We start from the raw sequence: 22,284 nt of genomic DNA on the forward strand, positions 1-22,284 counted from the left end.
TATACCCAAAACTTCATTTCCTTCCGTTGCTCGTCGTCCCGTTGGTTTGCGCAGCCTCCGGTATAATCGTCTTTTGCTGGTGATTCGGCATGTTCTGCCGGATGGCCACCACCTTCGGCATGACCGCGTCAATCAAACTTAAACCTTCGACCGCTGCTCGGAACTGTCCTCACCGATGCTATTCTCCGGATCCTTCTGGAGGATGCTGGGGAGGGCCGCCGGCGGAACCAACGGCCATTGATATTACCTAAAATACCAAAACAAAATATTCAACTTCGAACCAAACCCCACGAAACACCCGCCACAGAACTTACCTGTGTCTTGGAGGTCGCGGTAAACTCATAGCGGCGGCGGCAGCTTTGTGAAGTAGTTACCGGAACGAACTTTGGGGCGATTTGGAGTAGCGAGCGTTTAAAATTGTCTGCTCGATCCGTCCTTTCGCTATCTTGAAATGTCAAAAAATTTCACACTAGCATCATACGCGAAAACCATTGAAAAATTACAGATGAATTCCATAAGAATTTCTTATGAAGTCCATAGTCTATCAACAGTGGACCAAATACATAAGTAAAGTTTAGTTATAACCATATGAATTTATAGTGACGGTCATAAGATTGTCTATGAAAATCGCTCAAATCAGGCAGCACATAAGATGTAGTCTTATGAAAATCTTACATTCTTTTTCCTCAGTGTAGGAAATTTGACGGGCTTTCCGAAAAAAATACACTGAAAGAAAAATACAGTCCACTTTTATGAGATTTTTTGATTTTTAAGTTTAAAAGTCAAATTTGAAGGTGAGCCCACGATTTTTTTCATTCAAAATTTTTGTGAAAATAGCCTAAGATGTTACAAAAAGACACACGAAAAATGCAGGATGGAGCAACTCACCTAAAAAAATACAAAAATCATTTACTGACACTGTTTTTTTTTTCAAAATTGCTCTAAACATCAAAATTTTCAAAAACCGAACACGAGAATCGATTCTCCAGACAATTTTACATAAAAGTCTCCATATTGACCATTGTCCTAAGTCCAATACTTGTGAAGTTACAGCGGTTTTAAAAATAAAAATGTTGAAAAAATAGGTTTTTTGATGGTTTTTGGCAATTTCTATATGAAAGACTTGGTTTTTCAGTCTCGAAAATATTTTTACCGGAAAGCTCGTCCAATTTCCCATAGGTTTGTCTTTGACTACATTTCAATTGGATGTATGAGCTTACAGATATAAGCTAATTACATTGCTCATAACTGAAAACATCTTTTTTTTCAGTGTAGTATAGTAACCTGGATAAAAATTAGTAAATTTCCTACAAGTTTGTCTTTGACCACTTTTTGATACGATGCAACGGCTTCGAGATACAGCAATATTTAAATTACGAAATACAAAAATATTTGAAACACTTACACCCTTCTCAAATGTCGTTATCGAGTGTAACTGGCTCCATATACACAAAAATGGCTTATATAAGCGTAGAATAACATGTCTACAAAGTTTCATTGAAATTGGAGAGGGTCGAGAAAAAAGTACCTAAAAAATTCCTGTTTTGGGCTGGAATTACTCTTATGCAAAATGACCCCTTTTGACAAAGTTTCACTAAAAAAAAAATGAAATTTAAAAATCGCAATAAAAAATGCGAAATTCTAGAGAACTTCTCATTTAGTACAGTCATCCCACATATTCGGAACACCAACAAATTCGGAACACTTTTGTGATAATTTGTCAAAAGCATGCCAAATGCATCTTTTCTGTCGACCCTACTATTATTAGGACCATTATTTGGTCATTCTCTTGCTATTACTAATATGGAATGGAACTCAAATTTAATGTTAAAAGATAGAAAATGAAAAACATCGACACGTATAAGTCACCCTAACGAATATCTGTCACCGTGACAAACCTGCCATCTCCGCACCGTGGGCGCTGTCACTTTTCTTTGTTTGCTACGGCCATGTTGCTCAAAACTCTAACTATCCACCAGTATCTCATCAACCAATACCTATGCTGCTAATAAACAACAAAAAAACAAAACATACTCTCCTTCATTCATTCATGTATAGATCCAACATAAGCACTCACACTACAGAGTACACACCAACAGTGCCCAAAAATACACCAGCACAAACTGTGTGAAAATATGCTCTTTCTCTCACTCGCCGCGCACTCGAGATGCAATGTTCTACATTTCCGAGCAGCGAGCGGCCATCGACAATGAAGGGAAGGTTTGTTCACGCCATCACACACCAGAGAGATAGACCGCTGCTGCGAACTGGCACCATCATAGATGATGTTGCAGAGGTTTGCTTTTTTTGCTGTGATAGAGCGCAACAAAAATGAATGGAAATCAGAGGACAAACACCCACACACAAGAGAAGTGAAATAGATCTAACTCGGTGTCTGCCCCTTCTGCGCGTTCTGTGCGGAGTGCGATTTTTGCCCAGCGAAATAGGTCATATTTTTGGCATTTCAAGAGATTTGCATATTAGCGTGACTTCATTATGTGCTCATTACGATTGGGGTCATGACTTGCCGGAGACTTGGTCATTAATTGCATAACAAAAACTGACCAACAGTTTTGGGCGTAACTTTCTGGGACAGGTTCTTCATCACGTAACTTTATCTCGTTGAATGTTCGAGTCCTTCCCCGAACTTTAATCTTGTCTTTCGAATATCTCTGGACAAGTTCTATAAATTCCCATCATAACCTTCACCGAGTTTGCTATTTTCAGAAGAGTGTTGTAGGTGTTCTGTATATCTGAATTTCTTTCCAACATTGAACAATATGATGTTGTTGTTTAATGAATTATGGTGATTTCAATCAAAATGTTGTCATTCATCACCGATGTAACCTTATGGGCAGGAGGGTCTTCCAAAAACCACCAAATTTAGTAATTCCCGTACTTTTGTCAAAATCGCATTTTGACAGAACTTTTAAAATTTCGTAAAAATAAAAAAAAACTTTTGAGTGTTTCATTAACTAATTTTAGGCCATTGCAAATTTTACTTTAACCTTTCTTACCAAAAAAAAAGGTTTAAGGTTTGCTTTTGGAGCAACGCTTTACCCATATTTTTTTGAAAATTCGTGCAGGGGTTAGGAATTATCCCAGAATAAAATCCTATTATGTATTAACCCTCAACAACCTAACCCCGCCTTTAGACGGGCTTCGATCTAAAAATTCGACAAAAATCCATTTTTCAACCAATTTTTGATCTTTAAAAAGCATTAGAAAGAAGAACTCTCAAAATTTTTAAAAAGATTAGGGTTGGAAGTATTACTTGTTTTATGTGACTTTGCCAATGTTTTTAAAAATGTCATTTTTTTAGGGGTCAACTTTGGCTGTGTTTTTTACTAACATTTCCTATATTTTCAGTAAAAAGAAGTATGCAGTAATTTTTGTAATGTCTCAGACTATGTCTCTATGCATTTTTTTACAATTTAAATGATGATGGTGAGCAATTCTCTACGAAATCGGTCTTTTTTCTTCAATTTTAATTTTTGTATTTTTTAATCCGACTGAAACTTTTTTGGTGCCTTCGGTATGCCCAAAGAAGCCATTTTGCATCATTAGTTTGTCCATATAATTTTCCATACAAATTTGGCAGCTGTCCATACAAAAATGATGTATGAAAATTCAAAAATCTGTATCTTTTAAAGGAATTTTTTGATCGATTTGGTGTCTTCGGCAAAGTTGTAGGTATGGATACGGACTACAATGGAAAAAAATAATACACGGTAAAAAAAAATTGGGTGATTTTTTTATTTAACTTTTTGTCACTTAAACTTGATTTGCAAAAAAACACTATTTTTATTTTTTTTTATTTTTTGATATGTTTTAGAGGACATAAAATGCCAACTTTTCAGAAATTTCCAGGTTGTGCAAAAAATCATTGACCGAGTTATGAATTTTTTAATCAATATTTTCAAAATTTTCAAATCAAGACTAACATTTTAAAAGGGCGTAATATTGAATGTTTGACCTTTTTGAAATGTTAGTCTTGATTTGAAAATTCCGAAAATATTTTTTTCGAAAAGATCGGAAAATTTCACAAATGTTTCATATATTAACATTGAAAATCGGACCATTAGTTGCTAAGATATTGACGATAGAAAATGGTGGGTTGTTTGGGTGAGACTAAGAAAACATCAATTTTCCTGTTTTTATACCTTTGCATTGCAATATCTCAGCAAATTTTGAAATTTTTTTTTTTTGAAATTAAATATGTCTTTATTGAACTTTCTTATAATAATTACATTTCTTTTACATGCTAAGTGGTATGGCCTAATGCTCTTCATCTTTGTTGTATTTTTCGTTTTATTATTAACTGATCACATTCATTTATTAACTTCAAATTGTTTTACATTATTGCATTGAATCGAATACATTTGGGTAAAAAAAAGAAAAAAAACACTTTAACAACTAATCCTAACTTAAAACCAAAAAAAATAAAAATAAAAATAAATCATTGAAATATTCAAAATCACTAGAACGAGTAAACTACGAACTGTATTTTAAGATGAATGCTCCAAGAGTTCTTACTTGTTCCTGGCGAGTTTTGCACCCACGCAGTGTTGTTGTCATCTCGATGAAAATGTTCAGAAGTTCTTGTGGTGAAAACAGGTCACTACTGCCTTCGCCCGTTGATGCTGGTTGGTTTTCCCTCGGTTGCTGACTGAAGCCTGGAGGTGTTGTATTCTCTGCAACTCTTTGCCGCTGATTCAACGGCAATGGCTGCAGATTTGGAACCACTCGAACAGATCCCGCTCCAGGTGACGCCAAAGCAGGAAAATCCACGTCCGTGTATGCTGGTGGTGTTTTGCGACGATTTGGTTGGTGCCTCGTCGTCGCTTGCTGCCGAATTTTTACAAACTCAGCACGTTTTGGGCAGCTTCGATTCTTGGTAGAATGGTCGCCGCCGCAATTGAAGCATTTCGCTTCGATGTTCTCGTTGATTGTTTCGCAATCTTGAGTTTTATGCTCACCTCCGCAGGTTGCACAACGACTCTTGATGAAACAGTTCCTTCCACCATGTCCAAACTGCAAACAGTTCGAACACTGTGTCACGTCACGGTGCACTGGACGATAACGTTCCCAAGTCACGATGATGTTGAAAATTGCCCGAACTGCTTTCAGCTCAGACGGCGTTGTCGATCCTTTCTCGAGATGAACCAGGTATAGTTGATCACGATACTTGATGTCCTTGTTGTGTCTCGTCATCTTGAAGACTTCGATCACGTTCAACTTCAGAGTTTTGAGCTCCTCTTTCAGCACACTCACATCCATGTCATACAGGCCTCGGAGGACCTGTTTCATGGGGCGTTTACCTGGATCGTCATGGCTGTAGTATTCAATCTTTGTGTTTTTCAGGAAATCCCGAACGTAGTTGTAATCCTTTCTGGTAGGTAGCAGAATTTTGAGTCCATCAGCACACAAGCGAATGGAAGCTCGTAAAGCACCAGATTTGATAAATCCGGTCAGCCACTTTCGCACCGAATCCGATGACGATGTTTTCACAAAAATGGGTGGCAACTTTTCCCGTCGTTCAAATTCTTCCTTCTCGCTCACGTCCACAGGGAGGGTAGCAAACTGGTTTCCAGACGAATTTTGAGCGTCCTTGCTCAAACTGCCTGGCTTTACAGGTAGCGCTTCGGCATTCTTTAGCTTCTTCAAATCTGCCGATCCTGCTGGTGAGGACCGCCTCTTTTTCTTGCCGTGAGGCATTTTTGCACTTTTTAAGCACTTTTCAGGAGCTAATATCCAGGAGTACCTCACTGATCGGTGGTCCACAAGGGAATGCAATATCTCAGCAACTAAAGGTCGTATCAACAAAGTCCGAATAAGCAAAATATAGAGAATTTTCTCAGCTTTTCAAAAATATTTTTTTCAAAACTGGGTAAACATGTGCACTAATTTTAAAAAATGAAAAACTGCGACTATTTTCAAAAAAGTCACTTAAATATGGCTATAACTTGAAAACGGTGCACTTTATCAAAATTTCACTAAAGTACTTTTTGATTGCAAATTTGATTTTACATCGAAAAATGAAGTTGAAAAATTTTTAACGACCAAAATTTCGATTTTTTGAAAAAATCAGTATAGATTAAAAAATTCATAACTCGGTCAATGATTTTTTGCACAACCTGGAAATTTCTGAAAAGTTGGAATTTTATGTCCTCTAAAACATATCAAAAAATAAAAAAAAATAAAAATAGTGTTTTTTTGTAAATCAAGTTTTAGTGACAAAAAGTTAAATAAAAAAACCACCAAATTTTTTTTACCGTGTATTATTTTTTTACAGTGTAGTCTGTATCCATACCTACAACTTTGCCGAAGACACCAAATCGATCAAAAAATTTCTTCAAAAGATACAGATTTTTGAATTTTCATACATCATTTTTGTATGGACAGCTGCCAAATTTGTATGGAAAATTATATGGACAAACTAATGATGCAAAATGGCTTCTTTGGGCATACCGAAGGCACCAAAAAAGTTTCAGTCGGATAAAAAAATAAAAAAAAAATCGAATGACCGAAATCCTAGAGAACTGCTCTGGTGCCTTTCTATAGCAGAAAATGAGAAAAACAAGCAAAAAAAAAAAAAATAAAAAGTGACTGTTCAAACGTGAAAAAATTAGATAGGAAAAATGTAATTATATTAGGTGGTATAATAGGCCAAATGCTACCAAAAACAGACAAAAACTAAACAAGATAAATGCAAATTACAATACTAAAAATTAAACAAGAAAAACATAAAACAAGAGAAGTAAAGTTTTTCGTATAACAAAAGTTGCTCAAAATGACCTCCTAAACACGAGAAAAATAAAAATCTTCGAAATAAAAATTTGGGCAGTAGAGGGTTAATTCGCTTTTAGGTTGTATTTTGGCCCGAAAACCGAAACTCATAGCCTGATTTTTGATTGCTGTTTTTGTGAAATATTTGAGTGATGTCCGCTTTTAATAATTTGTACCTGCCTGATTGGAAAACCACTCGTATAGCACCCCTTTATTTATTTCCCATTTGCAGCCGTGGGGTCGGAGACGACAATTCTTTTATGGTTTTATAATTTAGGACTGGTAAAAGCGGTTAAAACTATTTTTGGAGGTATTTTTGGACTTTTTTACACATTAATTTCATCATTTTGTAAGAAAGGGTCAATTTCACCTCTTGGTGATATTATATAGTTTTTTTTTCTAATTTTTGTTTAAGGTTTTTTGTTGTTTTTTCAATCAGAAAGAGCATTTCAATTTAAAAGCATATTTTAAATTTTTGAATCCAACATCAAAAATTTAAGCAACACTTAAAAAACTGATATTTTTAGGAATTTATATAGATATTTTGAAAATTAATGACTGCAACATGACAACAACAACAATCAAGGTTGTTAATCGATAAAATTATCGTCTGACGATAACGATAATGGTTATCATTATCGTCGGGACGATAACGATAATCTATCGTTATCGTTCGGGTTGTTAAAATATCAAAATATCAGCTCTCAGCAACTACAATTATCCCGCCTGAATATTCATGACTCAAATACAACTGCTTTTCTCTCCTTATTGAAACTCTCAGCGCCGAACATAGCCGAACACGTTTTCGTGTTTACCCACTCGCGATTGACATTTTCCTTTTCTCTCTCATTCTCGCTTCCACGATCATCCTACCGCAACAGCGTTTAACCACAAAAGATGCCACAAAACCAAAAAGGCAATAGGCAGTTTAACGGGACGTCTTGCGTGGTCGGCTCCAAATCGCCATCTCGCGTTCTCTCATTGCAGTTTTCTGAGAGATTGAGAGACTCAGCGGTGAGAGCGCATAGTCGAGGAAAAGGGAAAGAGTGATAGAGAGAGAATGACATCGCTGGGAATCACGAGACACAAAAAGAGATCTCAGAAGCTACAGTGACGGCCGCTATACTCTCCGATGTTTTTGATGCAGAGATAATCAATTGATAGCTTTTATATCACTCATTTGCAACACTCATTAACTCATTTTTAAAATCTTTCTAAAATCGATCAATTCAACCATATCATGTTAAATTTTCATTACTATCACTAAGAATACATTTTTTGAAAATCTAGTAAGTTTTAAAGTATAAATATGTACTCAAAATTGTGCACAAAATATCGTATTTTTCGAAAATACTCAAATTTCAATTTTTTCAAACGAAGCGAAATTTTGTATGCTTTTTCAATTTATTAGAGTTTTGCCTTCCTCACCTCAATGAGGAAAGGCTATAAAATCACTCGAAAAATGAACTTCTTTATTTGACCTCGTAGACCCACCTTCACGTATACCTATCGACTCAGAATCAAATTCTGAACAAATGTCTGTGCGTGTGTCTGGATGTGAGTCCGTGCACCGAAAAATATGCACACGATTATCTCCGGACTGGCTGGACCGATTTGGACCGTTTTGGTCTCATTCGATTCGTCTTAGGGTCCCACAAGACCCTAGTTAATATTATGAAGTTTAGAAAAGTACTTCAAAAGTTATGCTAAAAAAACGATGTGGCTAGAGTTTGAAGTATTATAAAAAAGGGTGGTTTTTGTAAGAAAACCTGTCATGCTATATATTGTTAGAAAGGTATTTGAAAGACCTTTCCAACGCGTTCAAAAGATTGAAGATCTGACAACCCCATCAAAAGTTATGAGCACTTAAGTGTTATTTATACACTTTTTTGAGGCCGGATCTCAAATATTTTGATGAAAAAGTTGTCCGGATCTATCATGCGACCCATCGTTGGATAGGTAATCAAAAGACCTTTCCAACAAGCCCAAAAGATTGAAGATCTGACAACCCTATCAAAAGTTATAAGTACTTTAGTGTTTTTAATAAACTTTTTTTGAGGCCGGATCTCAGATATTTTTTATAAAAATATGCAAGGAAGGCACCAATCACCTAAGGTGGATTAAGTAACTTTTTTTTTTGTTGAAAATACTAAAATTTTCGCAAAATGCCGTATTTTTTACAAAAATACTCAAATTTGCAATTTTGGTATCGAACTAATTGGAGTTTTGTATGCTTTTTCAATTTATTTGAGTTTTTATTTAAATACTAATATTTTCACAAATTTTCAATATGGGTATCAAACGAAGCGATATTTTGCATGCTTCATACGTACAGTCCCGCCCGTGTGGATCAATCGGACCGCGCACTGGACTCACAATCCAGAGGTCGCCGGTTCGAATCCCGCGGCGGGCGCTCTAAAATTCTTTGTGTAAATATGGGTATTCGGCGCCGTCGCTCCGTGCCATACATTCATACACTTAGGAGCCCAGGGCGGCGAAGTCCTTGTAGATAAAAAGGAAGACACTAGTGGTTGGTACTAGCAATGGTGGCCGACAGCTATAAAGTCAACTTCGTTTTCATACTACATTCAAATTGTGTTTGCTTCATATCAAACAAAATTTTGCGTCGTGTGATACCCATATTGCATATTTAAAAAAATTTAGTATTTTCTAAAAAAAATCAAAAAAATTAAAAAAAGCATACTAAATTGTATTTCTTTTTATACCCATACTGCATATTTTGAAAATTTCAGTACTTTCGAAAAAATACGGTATTTTGTTATTTTTTTTTTGTTGTATTTTCCAAAATGTGAATTAATGTGAAAAAGCAAACCAAATTCGCATACAAAATTTCAATTCGTTTGATACCCATATTGCTTATTTTTGAAATTTGAGTATTTATATATTATATATTTATTTATTAATTTGAGTTTTTTTTTCGAAAAAATACGGTAATTTGTTATTATTTTTTTATATTAAAAAAAAAACTCGAATAATTAGAAAAAGCAAACAAAATTTCGCTTCGTTTGATTTTTTTCGAAAAAATACTGTAATTTGAGATTATTTTTTATATTTTTCAAAAATAAACTCGAATAATTTGAAAAAGCAAACAAAATTTCGCTTCGTTTGATAATCATATAGCAAATTATGACAATTTGAGTATTTTCGAAAAAACGGTATTTTGTGAACAATTTTGAGTACATATGTACTTTGAAACTTACTAGATTTTCAAAAAATATGTTCTTAGTGAAAGTATTGAAAATTTAGCATTATATGGTTGAATTAATCAATTTTAAAAAGATTTTAATAATGAGTTATCGTCCATTATCGACGATAAGATTATCGCAGATAGAATTATCAACATAACGATAGATTATCGTTATCCTCGATATTTTTTTTGTTAACAACCTTGGTTACATTTGTTTGTGCTGAATATTTGAAAAAAAAAACATTGAGCTCAAAACTGAAATAGAAGTTTTTGCAACAAGTTGCAAAAAGAGGATTTTTTCAGCACGAGTCGTACATTTATCCAACGAGGTTCACCGAGTTGGATAAATACGAAGAGTGCTGAAAAAATCAAGTTTTGCAACGAGTTCCATACAACATTTTTTGCAATTCCGAAAAACACCCATTGAGTGAAATTTTATGTCAAATTTTCATGTATTTTGTCAATAAATCGTTTGAATCAAAAAAATGTTGAAAAGTGTTACTTCTCGAAACAAGTGCTGAAAAGTTCAACTTTTCAGCACCCATTTCAGTGCTGAAAAGTAGAACTTTTCAGCATTTATTTTGAAAAGTGTTGCTATTCGATTCTGTTATTTTTGGTACAGAAAAGTAGGCTATTTCGTCGTTCAAGAATGACAGGAAAAGTAAGTAGTTTCACGACGGAATTGCAAAAATAAAGTTTTCGATGTAAAATGAAATTAGCAATAAGTTTTTTAATTTCCTCATTTTTTTTTTTTGAAAATCTGAGCTGTTTCCAAGTTGGAGGCAATTTAAAGATAACATTTTCGAAAATTGTGTTTGTAGACTTTGTCGACTGGGTTGCTTGTTTTTGTTTTTTTGTACAACAATTTACATGAGCAGCCCGTTAAATTCACTAAACAAATTGTACATAAAGAATAATTATGCAAAATAACTTCTTTTGACATAGACAATATACCTAGAAAGTTTCACCCACATTAAAATCCTGAAAAAATCTGCGAAATTCTAGAGAATTACTATATTTATAAATCCTGTTTGCCGTCACCAGAGGTGACATTGGGTCTGGGAGAAAAATTGGGTCATTTCAATTGCTAGACCACTTTATGACCTAATCTCACCCCCAGTTTGGCTCAAATTTGGCATGGCCAGAACAATAAGACCCCGTGTAAAAAGTGATAGTTTGTCACTTTTTAGTTTGTATATGTTAATGTTTTCCTATTTTAACTCTTGAAAAACAAAAAATCCAACGTACCCTCAAACCCGTCTCAAGAAATTGGAATTCAAAGTACGAAACTAAACAAAATATTCGACTTTTTTCCCCCCAGCTCGACCTTATTGCCGTGCGCTCTGCTGTTGCACGGCTTCATGTTGTGCAAAATTTAAAGGAAAAACGAAAATCGATCCAGGAAAAGAAAACGGCGCTCGCGCGCGCTCATAAACAGCTTATAAAAAAGTAAAACACCACCTGCTTTCACATTCTTGAACATCAAGCTGCTAGCCAGCAGAGAGCAGACCATCGCCGGCGAGGACCAGCTGCGCGCCTAGTCCGGAGCAATTCGCTAGTTGAGGTGGCGATGATGGCGAAGCGCGATCATGCTGGTCACACCGGTTGATGGAGTACACGAGGTTACCTTTGTTTGGGAGTGTTTTTATGTAATGAAAATTTAGGTTACTTTTATTTTACGTCAACAAAATTGGTAAATTGCAATTTCATCAGAAATTAGACTAGTATTTTTGCCTCTACAATTTCACTGCAGCTCAGTCTCACTCTACACCTTTTTCATGAGAATGATTTCTTCTAGTAAAACGCATAATGGTGCAACTCAGTCGGATGAATGGCACTATGAATAAAATTCTCCGTACAAATAAAATTTAGATCGTAAAAGTTAACCACTAGCTTTAGGGCGCAGATCAACAAAATAAGAAGCAAAAACAAATATTTCTGTAAGGCGGAATATGAAAAAGGTGCAAAACATACGAGAAAAAATGTTACTTTATTCACCTTTTGGTGTTTGGAGCTTTCTCACATTTTGTTGCTAACAATTCAAATAGTGCAATGACAAAAAAACAAACAAACTCGTACTTTTGAATTTTCACTTTTAATGCCAAACTGTAAAAAAAAATGTTTTTTTTTGTCACAGTCTAATACGTCCTTTAGAAAACTTTAATTTTCAGATCCCTTTTTCTTTAAACCGCTGTATCACAGCTATCAGAGGACCAATTTTAATTGTCTCTTAGAAAATTTTAGAGCAATTTTTTTGAACATTTCCAAATAAATATTTTCAAAAATGGTCACTCTTGGTCACTATTTTTAAAAGTCGAAAAACTGCAAATACCTCACTGAAATCAAACTTTCGGTGGCTACATTTTGAAAATGAGGCACTTTATCAAAAAATCTGTAAAGTACTTTCAGATTGCAAATTCAAATTTACATGCAAAAATAAGGTCGAAAAAATTTATGTATTTAATTTCAATTGTTCCCAAAAATATTTTTTTTTCAAAAATTCAGATCGGTACATTTTTTTTAAGTTTTAATGTTAAAAATGGAACATTTCTGAACGGTGTACGTCTTCAGTTAAGACTGAAAAGCGATTGTAAATTTCTTTTAAGTGCTCATAATATCAAACAGTGTTGCCATCTCCCGGCCCGTTCATAATGTGTGTGTGTGCTCTCCCTCGCGAGCTTTCACCGTATCAACAAGAAAAGCGCTTTGTTGATGTTGGTGTGTCGCGGTTTGACAGCTCAGAGCTGGCGCGGTGTTTGTGCAACACACCACCTCGCAAAGTTGCTCAATTTTCCTCCAGTTTTTCCATCGATTTTCGTCGCTCTCTCTCTCTCTCTCTCTCTCACTTGCTCTCGCCATCATTAGAGTTGGACAGAAGAAAAAATCTTTCCAAAAACCACCATTTGGAAAAAATTAAAAAAAGATTTCAAGAGTTTGGAACTCCTACCTTTTCACAGGCGGTTTCTAGGTCCACTTGCCAGGACACTTTGACTTTGAGCCCTTCCGGCGAAACACTTGCCGTACGGTGGTGGGCCCCACCAATCCGCGACGGATCCCGTTATAATTCTTCCTGCGCCGAGCCCTTCAAAGTCTGGCCGCAGCCCATCGTCGATCACGCACTCCTTAACACACCCACCGATTCCAACGAAAGCAACGCGAATTTCTTCTCACGGTAATTTAATTTTCAACTCCTTGGCCGCAACTTCCGGCACGCACTCATCAAAATGACACACTCGATTTGTTCACAACTCCACACGACTCCCCGACACGGACACAGAAGTATAGTGCACTGTGCGAAGCTGAAGCGAAGTGAAAATTTTTGATATTTTTCCTCCGCACACACTTTCACGCCAGCGCTTGCGATGTTGCGCTCAGTTTTTTGGCTGTCAGACGATTTGACAGGTCAGACGTTAGACGCCTGGGAGGGGGATTGGAGAATAGGGTGGTCAAAGTAAATGAAAAAAGTTTCGTTTTGTTCAGTTCTAGAGATTTTTTTTTTTTTGAAAAGGTCCTATAAACTATTGTCTTTCATATGTTTATAGGACCTATTCAAAAAAACTCTAGAGTTCATTACATTTTAGTTTGACTTTTGGTACGTTCAATAGGGTCCTAAGCCCTATGTAATTTTTTATGCACAACGATAAAAAAACACAATTAAAAACCATTACTGTTCACTTTTTTGTTCATTTTAATCAGTAGTTATGCTCTCGACTGTTACTCTACAATTTTGGATTTGGTTTTACGGCTTTCAGTCATTTAGCAGTGAAAACAATGTATTGTTTCATTTTAATGCAAAAAAAAAAAAAAAAATAGCAAGACAACATTTTTTCGATGGATCAATTATGGTCCCCCTGAAAGGAGCAGTCAAGTAGGACCTTTTGTGTCAAGAAGGGCCGCAAAGCTAGTTTTTAAAAAATGATTTAAAAATCCATTTAAAGGCTCTGGAAGGTATCATTCCAGATCGGCCATTTGGCGGCCATGTTTGTTTTAGAAAAACATTCAAATCTTGATTCAGAATGTTTCAATCAAAAAATGGTTTTCTTTGTGTTGTTTGTAGAAGCATTTTACATATCGTGATTATTTTTTCATTTCAATTTACTATTTCTGAACCCTGAATTCAGAACCATCATTAACAGTCATTGCCCCAAAAGTGAAGGACACCTTCTACGACCATAAATCCTTTGCGGCCGTACAAAGGATCATTGTACTCAGAAAAATAAGCTTTATCGTTGTGAGCAATAATATCACAAATCTAAGCCTAATTTTAGGACCCAATTAAGCAAAAATAAAATCAACGATTAATAAAACTCATGAATTCAAAACTAATTTTCTTTAGATTAGGAAATTCAAGATTACAAAATTAAAAATTCATTCATCAATTAAAAAAATGGAAATTAAAAATTGCAGAATTCAGAAATTTATAAATTTCAAAATACAAATACAGTCCAGACTCGGTTATCCGAAGCTTCGTTTATCCGAAGTTCGATTATCTAAAGGTTTGTATGGAAATAATCGAATCACGAAAAAAAAAATCTTCTTTTTCTTGTTTTTAACATCAAATTAGAGTTCTGCAACCCAATTTTAGTTAAGTTACCTATTAAATAAATAATGCATTTTTTCAATATTTCGTAAAAATTCTTATCCACTTCAGCGTAGTTTGGGGATCATACTTAAGCTCAACAATCAAAAATAAGACAACGATAAAAAATCGTGATTCGATTATCCGAAGTTTTGATTATCCGTAGTGAAATTTTCCCGAGGCCTTCAGATAATCGAATCTTGACTGTGTTGATTGAAGAATTCGTCGCCAACATTTCAAAAAGCATCATGTACAATCCGTACGTTTTGAGAAAAACGCATTTGAATGTTGAGCATCCATTTTAATTCCCATTTTAATATAAAAGCAAAACAAGATGTTCTAATGATAACAAACGACGAAAAACGTTGTTTTTATTGTTACTTGATCATCCAAATTTAATAAAAGATTATTTCCGTCATTTTATTTAAGAAAAACAAACATAACTTCTTTTGAAATCACCAACGTCTATATCACCCTGCTGTCATTGAGGGGGACGCTTTGTTATGATTCGTTTTTCTTCGCCGAATGTACATGGCGCTTTTTTCATGATGCTTGTTTTTCGTCACGAGGTTCATGTAGTCTTTTATTTGACAGGTTGACAGTGCTATATAAACAGGGACTGCTGATGGCAGAGATTTTGTTTATGTTACGTTATTTCAAACCATGATTAAACAGACTTTATTGAAGTAACTTTTGCTCATTTTTGGTGGAGAGGTAGCTTATTAAGAGTACTTTCAGAATATGCAATAACCCAGAAAGTGTCAAAATGTACATGATGCCTTTTGAAATGTTACCGTCGAATTCAATTTCTGAAATAAAAATTGCCTTGGCGTTCTCGATTGCGAGATTCCTACCCGAAACTAGGTGTCCGAAGGCTTGATTGTTGAACCAATGCAAACCCCCTTTTTACACCTTAGCGTCCATCCACCCCGGGATTCGAACTGGCGACCTTTGGATTGTGAGTCCAACTGCCTACCAGTGACTCCACCGAGACAGGACCCAGGGAGACGACTCCTACACCTAGACTGAGCCAGCAACCTAACCTCTTCTAGGTTAGACCGGGGCCAACATTTACTTCCCCGTCCGACGGAAGGCGTGATCAGACAAATCTCGTCTCGAAAAATGCTACGGGACCATCTGGTATCGAACCCAGGCCGACTGGGTTAGAGGCAACCGTGCTACACCACGGGTCTCGGCATATATAAAAATTCAAATATTTAAAAACTCTTTAGTTAAAAAATAGAAAAAAATCATAAAACAAAAAAAATACATAATTTAAGAATTTCGATGCCAACATTTCAAAAAGCATCATGTACAAACCATGCGTTTTGAGAAAAACGCATTTGAATGTTGAGCATCCATTTTCAATTCCCATTTTAATATAAAAGCAAAATAAGATGTTCTAATGATAACAAACGATGAAAAACGTTGCATTTGTTGATACTTGATCATCCATATTCAATAAAACATTATTTCCGTAATTTTATTTGAGAAAAACAAACATAACATCTTTTGAAATCACCAACGTCGATATCACCCTGCTGTCACTGAGGGGGGCGCTTTGTTATGATTCGTTTTTCTTCGCCGAATGTACATGGCGCTTTTTTCATGTTACTTTTTTTTCGTCACGAGGTTTATGTAGCCTTTTGTTTGACAGGTTGACAGGGCTATATAAACAGGGACTGCTGATGGCAGAGATTTTGTTTATGTTACTTTATTTAAAATCATGATTAAACAGACTTTACTGAAGTAACTTTTGCTCATTTTTGGTGGAGAGGTAGCTTATTAGAAGTACTTTCAGAATATACAATAACCCAGAAAGTGTCAAAATGTACATGATGCCTTTTGAAATGTTACCGTCGATTTATGAATTTTATAATCGACGAATCTTAGAATTTTATTCAATCTTTGAACATTATTTTTTTGAATGTTGTAGGAATTTCATCTTTTTGTTATTTTTATCGAATTAAAAAAAATCCCGATTATGAATTTTGAATATTTTAATCAAGGTTTTAATCTTTTTTTGGTGTTACGGAAAGTGCATGACGTCAGGTGAAGTTGAAAAGGGATACTTTCGATTTCGAGTGTAGTTGAACTGAAAAAAATCCACTTTCTTTATTTTGTTTTGTTTTGCATCTTTCATTCGTCACAAAACGCAACGGTTTTCGTCAGCTGTTTTCATTTGTGTCCCGGTGCTCGTTATTTTAAAATTTAATTAATGAAAAGATTGATATTTCAATTTTAAATGGATAACTCATCGGACGAACTTGTTGTAACCGTACACATACTGGATGGTAATGTTTGTGAATTTACAGTGAAGAAATGAGATCCTTTTTCATTGCTGCTTCCTGTTTCAGCGATCAACTTCCATCGGGTCAAGAACACTCCGATCGTGATAAGTGCCTCGTTGGACAAAAATGTCCTCGAAACGGCCAGTCGCACACCGGGCATCGCCTCCACGAACTTCGAGCAGTCGCTGGTTTGGGAAACGGATCGACAGTCGGTGAAACGCATGAAAACGGAAAACATCCCCATCAAGATCGAATGCTTCGCCGTGGAAGGCGCCCAGAGGACGGCCCAAGCATTGATTGGCCACCTGCTGCTGCCGTTGCGATCCGTTCCGTTGCTACCGTCGTCCAAGGCGGCAACGGTGCGTCCCCGTTGGTATCGATTGATTGGTCTTAACAGTCCGGAGTGGAAGAGTCAGAAGCCGGAAGTGCAGCTGCTAGCCGTGATCACCGATAAGGGGTACTTGAGCTTGGGCAAGAAGAAGGTGGAGTCCGATTCTGAGTTGGATCGCAGTTTGGTCATTTTTACCAATCCAGAACCTGCGAGGCTGAATTCGAAAGACGATTTGCCGATTCTGCTGTTGGAGGAACGAGGACTGCTGCAGGTTGGGGATTTTGAGACTGAACGGGATCTGTTTTTGGTAAAGATTGTGCTGAAGTATGCGAAACAGCTTCAGGGTTTGATTCCCGATGGAATACCGGCGGATTTTAGAATTCGCTATGAATTGCTGGGGGATTCGTATCCATGCACTCTGGAAAAGAAGCCAAATGATAGATTTTTCATCCAGGAGAAAATAGTCATCAACTTTAGAACTTCGTTACAATCGTTGAAGCGATATTTTGACGAGGTGTTCTTGATACGATTGGAAATACTAAATGGTGAACAAGTTGTTGGTAAGGAATGTTGAGTAATGTTTATTGGTAATTTATTGATAAAAATATATTTCCAGGACTCCTGAACCTTTCTTTTGGAGACTTGATTAAAGATGGATCGCTTGACGAGTTTCTTAGAAGACAGCAAGAATCTACAGCTGCTTTGGAGGTTGAGAAGTACTATCCCATTGAACCACAACTTGATCCCTCTATCAAAGAGAAGCTTACAGAGGAACATTGCGCTGTAATCAAGTGTAAATTCACGCTCAAATATCTTTCCACGGACTACCAGCAAGAGTCTACCAAAGCAAAGGAACACGTGACTCAAGAGAAGGACTCCCGCCAGGAAGTTGCAGAATCTCAGCCTTCCATTCAATCCATTAACTTGCACAAGCCACTCGAGCCGCCCCCGGTGGAGCCTCCGAAAAAAATAGACATTCAATCGATACTCCAGTGCGAAGATCGTGACATGCGAGACGTCCCGCGAACGTTCAGCTACAATCTGCTGCTTCAATCTATACGGTTCAACGCGCGTCCGTCAAGCGGCATCTGGCAGCTGTCGCTGTTCCATCCGAAAGCGGACACGCCCCTCACGAAGATCACCATGGAACTAACCACAATCGAATCGGACACGCTGGAATTTCCAAATTTGCAGCTTAGCTTGTACTTTTCCACACTGCCAGACCACGTGCTCGAAACAATTACGGCAGAACGCTCTAAGCTGTCGCTGCACGCCCCCCACGGACTGGCCGGTTACGCCCGGCTCGACAACCAGAGTCTGGTCGTTGGGACGAAGGAGCGCCGATCCGGCGTGGTCATTCTGGAGAACCAAAACGGCGAAAGCATCGGAATGGCAACGGTGTTTTGCTTTCTCGACGAAGTCGGCGTCAACTACAACAGTCGCGACCCAGATCACGACCCACCGGAGGTGGCCACGCTTTCGTCCCGGGGTCGACTACACGATCAACTCTCGTACAAAATGCTGGAGGAACAGAAACAGTGGATGCTAACGCAAAGGGAACTTTTTCTGGCGGAGTTGAAGCGAAAAGAAGCAGCTCATCTGACGCGACTGTCCAGCGAGTGGAAAAAGAAGCGCTGCAAAGAGAATGAAGCTATCGCAAGAAAGCTGGAACACGCCTCCGCACTCACCGCCGCCCTGGAAGAAACGAAGAAAAATATCCACGTTCGCAGTGTCCAACAGAGCTGCCAGAGTGAATCCCTCGAAGAAGTCAAAACCAAACTCGAGCTACAATATCAGCAACAGCTGACGGAGATTCGCGATAAAACCACCCGCTTGGAAACCGACTTGAAACACCGCTCCAAACTACAAGACTTGAGATGTAACGAGCTTGAAGAACGTAACGATGCCTTAACCGACGAAAACCAACAGCTCAAACAGCAAAACGCCCGCCTCACGCAAGAACTTGAAAGCGCAAAGAAATCAATCCAAGACAGTCAAAACCAGCGAACGGCAATCGAATCCAGAATTGAAGAGGCGGAAAAGTCCAAGCTGTTTTACAAACAGCAGTGGGCCAAAATGATTCGCGAGGTGCACAAGATGAAGCTGGACAATGAAGAGCAACTTGGCGAGCTGTTGCGTGGGAGGGAGCGGAAGAAGAAGGGTCATTCGTCGTCGGTTGATGCGACGGCGGGTTGTTGCTTTCGGTCTACGGTGGAAGCCGGTGAACAGCAGAAACTGGACAGAATACGCAGCATGATTTTTGACGAACCAGGATGCTGCTTGAGAAGTGATCGCTTTTGATGCAGGGAAGGAAGGTCGCTGATTGTACTGCCACATATCTTCAAGACTGCTTTATTTATTTGATTATAAATTTATTTAATTCCCAGTTTAGTTTTCTTTTTTTTATCAAACAAAAGAAAAAACAAGATTCTTAAACGCTCAGCGGTTAAAAAATCAGAAAAATAAATTCTGTTTGGTCATGATTCGATTATCCAAAGTCCCATACAAACCTTCGGATAATCGAGTCAGAACTGCGCCACCAGCAATGCGTGTAAGAGTAAGCCAGTGATGCCAGGAAACTTTCTCTGTAAATGCCACTTTTCGTGAGTGTTCGCTTAAAATTTAGTCAAAATCGAAGCACTAGGCAGACACAAAAGAGAGCTATGGCTATTGTCCACGATCCATACAAAAAAAGTTTTTTTTTGTATGGACAATTGTCCACGAGGGGGAGGAGGGAAGTACAGATTCCCAAAAAAGTGTCCACGTGGTTTATTGATGGTCCCGAGTTAAAGCAAAGAATAAATAAGGATATTGGGAAGATAAAATTGGGGTTTTCTAAGTGCCTGTGTCTGTAATTAAACTTTATTTTTCAAAAGATAGATAGGTCGGTTGGATTTCCAATGTAAAAAAAAACATTTTAAAATATTACAATCAAAACGAAACAAATTCCTATTCAAACATCAAAATTTAAATCTTGCTTATGTTTGAAAAGTACCTAAATATGGATTTTTTGATCACTTAAAATTACCGTTTGGTGCACTTTTGGAGTCATACTTCAAGTTAAAGACCCAAACTTTGACAAAATTGAAAATTTCGTGATTCGAGGAGGACTTTGGATAAACGAGTATGGAACTGGGTGCTGACTGTAATAATAATAATTGTATTTCGCATTTTTTAGGATTTTTAAGTTAATAATTTTTAATTCTTTTTTATTTTGGAATTTTTAAATTTCAGATATTTAAATAGTTGTATTTTTGAAGCAATAAATTTAAAAATTTCTTAATGTTTGAACCTTGAATTTTTCGGATTTTTTTTTAATTTTGTATATTAATTTTGTTGTTTTGTTTTGACTCGATTGTCCGAAGCCTCGATTATCCGAAGGTTTGTATGGGACTTCGGGTAATCGAATCACGATCATTTTTTTTCCTTTTTCTTTCTTACCCGACCCCATTGTAGTCAAATTTAAATGTTTGATTGCCTGTAAAATAAAAAAAAATGATTTTTTGAATATTACATCATCGCCATTTTGGCCGCCATCTTGAATTTATAAATTCTAGTGGTTTGGGGGTCATACAAAAGCTCAACAATCAAAAATAATACAACAAAAACATATTTTTTCGTGATTCGATTATCCGAAGTGAAAATTTGCCAAGGCCTTCGGATAATCGAGTCTGGACTGTATACCACAGACAATATACTATACTATCCTCAGCTGAGATGTGGACTACCTTTCAGCGTCGTCGTTTCAACAGCTGATTTCAGTCCAGAATAGATTACCCGAAGGTTTTCGAAAATCGAATCACGAACCAAAATCTTGTTTTCGTGTTTTTTTTTTATTTTCTTGTTTTTGACATAAAATTTGAGTTCTACGACCCCAATTAAGTCTAAATTGAGTTGTTGATTGCCTATTAAAAAATAAAATGCATTTTTTGAATATTGCATCAGTGTAATTTTTGCCACCATCTTGGATTTAAAAATTCTAAATCATTTTAGCGTAGTTAACTGCCGTTCTACGCATAATTGTCCCATGTCATTTTTGGACGATTCTGACTTTTTAGGTTATTTAAGTTTAGTTTGACGTATACTTTTAGAAAAACCCATAAAATCTGGTACTTTGTTCGGAAAAACTGCAAAAACAACACCAAGTCTGTTTGTCCCATTGTTACAATTCTACGCATAATTGTCCCACCAAGTATTTTCTGTCACGGAATCAATAGTTTTACGAAGCATTGTATCTTGTTTACCTGCTGTATTACAAGGGGACAACAACTAAGAGTGATACACTGCTAACTGGGACGATTAGGGACATATAGGGCGAGCAGGGACCCACGGGACAATTATGCGTAGAAACACAGAAATCGGTCGAAAAATTTCAATCGCGTTTTTCTCAGTTGCACTTTTTCGAACATGGGACAATTATGCGTAGAACGGCAGTTAAGGGGTCATATCTGGAGCAAAATTTGAAAGGGGCGGTACGGCATTGCTCTTACGGCCTTTCGCCCCATTTAAACGCGTGTAATGAAAGGCCGTAAGCGCAATGTCGTACTGCCCCTTTCAAATGTTGCTCCAGATATCTACACTCAAAGTAAAAAGTATCCTTTTTTCTAGTTCACCCGTCGTCACCCTTTAAAAGGGTATCGAAAATGTACTGAATTTGACATACCCTTTTAAAAGGGTGACGCCGGGTGAACTTTAAAAAAGGATAGAAAGTATCCTTTTTGAGGATTGAAAGTACCCTTTTGAGGGATACTTCTGATTTTGAGTGTAAGTTCGACAATAAAAAATTAGACAACGAAAAAACCTTTTTCGTGATTCGATTATCCGAAGTGAAATTTTGCCAATGCCTTCGGATAATCAAGTCTGGACTGTAATTCAATGTGGGGAACAAAGTTTACGGGTCCTTTAAAAATCAACTAAAATCCACTGAAGGAACAGTTACAAAATAACATAAACATCGAAAAATAAAAAGCTTTAAAATCAGCAAAAAATTGAAAATTTCTGAGGTTTATTTTTCAGTAAATACTGAATTAGATGTGTAGCGTAAACAAATTCCTGCCGGCTAAAAACTTTAAACACATATGATTTT

General features: G+C 36.7%; 1 protein-coding gene across 1 annotated transcript; it reads left to right on the forward strand.

The window, feature by feature from the left end:
* Positions 1-16,718: 16,718 nt before the first annotated feature.
* LOC120430371 (centrosomal protein of 120 kDa) lies at positions 16,719-19,503 on the forward strand. The gene is made up of 3 exons (XM_039595472.2): positions 16,719-16,870; positions 16,934-17,758; positions 17,815-19,503. The coding sequence occupies exons 1-3, from the start codon at positions 16,822-16,824 to the stop codon at positions 19,497-19,499; spliced, it is 2,559 nt and encodes an 852-aa protein (XP_039451406.1). The 5' UTR covers positions 16,719-16,821; the 3' UTR covers positions 19,500-19,503.
* The last annotated feature ends 2,781 nt before the right edge of the window (positions 19,504-22,284 follow it).

This window comes from Culex pipiens, chromosome 3 (genome assembly GCF_016801865.2).
Source record: "Culex pipiens pallens isolate TS chromosome 3, TS_CPP_V2, whole genome shotgun sequence".
NCBI lineage: Eukaryota > Metazoa > Arthropoda > Insecta > Diptera > Culicidae > Culex > Culex pipiens.

Excerpts from the sequence above, each read along its gene's own strand:
- LOC120430371 (XM_039595472.2), top strand. The coding sequence starts at position 16,822 with ATGGATAACTCATCGGACGAACTTGTTGTAACCGTACACATACTGGAT. Across the intron at positions 16,871-16,933 it reads AACCGTACACATACTGGATG|CGATCAACTTCCATCGGGTC; the intron begins GTAATGTTTGTG and ends TTCCTGTTTCAG. Across the intron at positions 17,759-17,814 it reads AAATGGTGAACAAGTTGTTG|GACTCCTGAACCTTTCTTTT; the intron begins GTAAGGAATGTT and ends ATATATTTCCAG.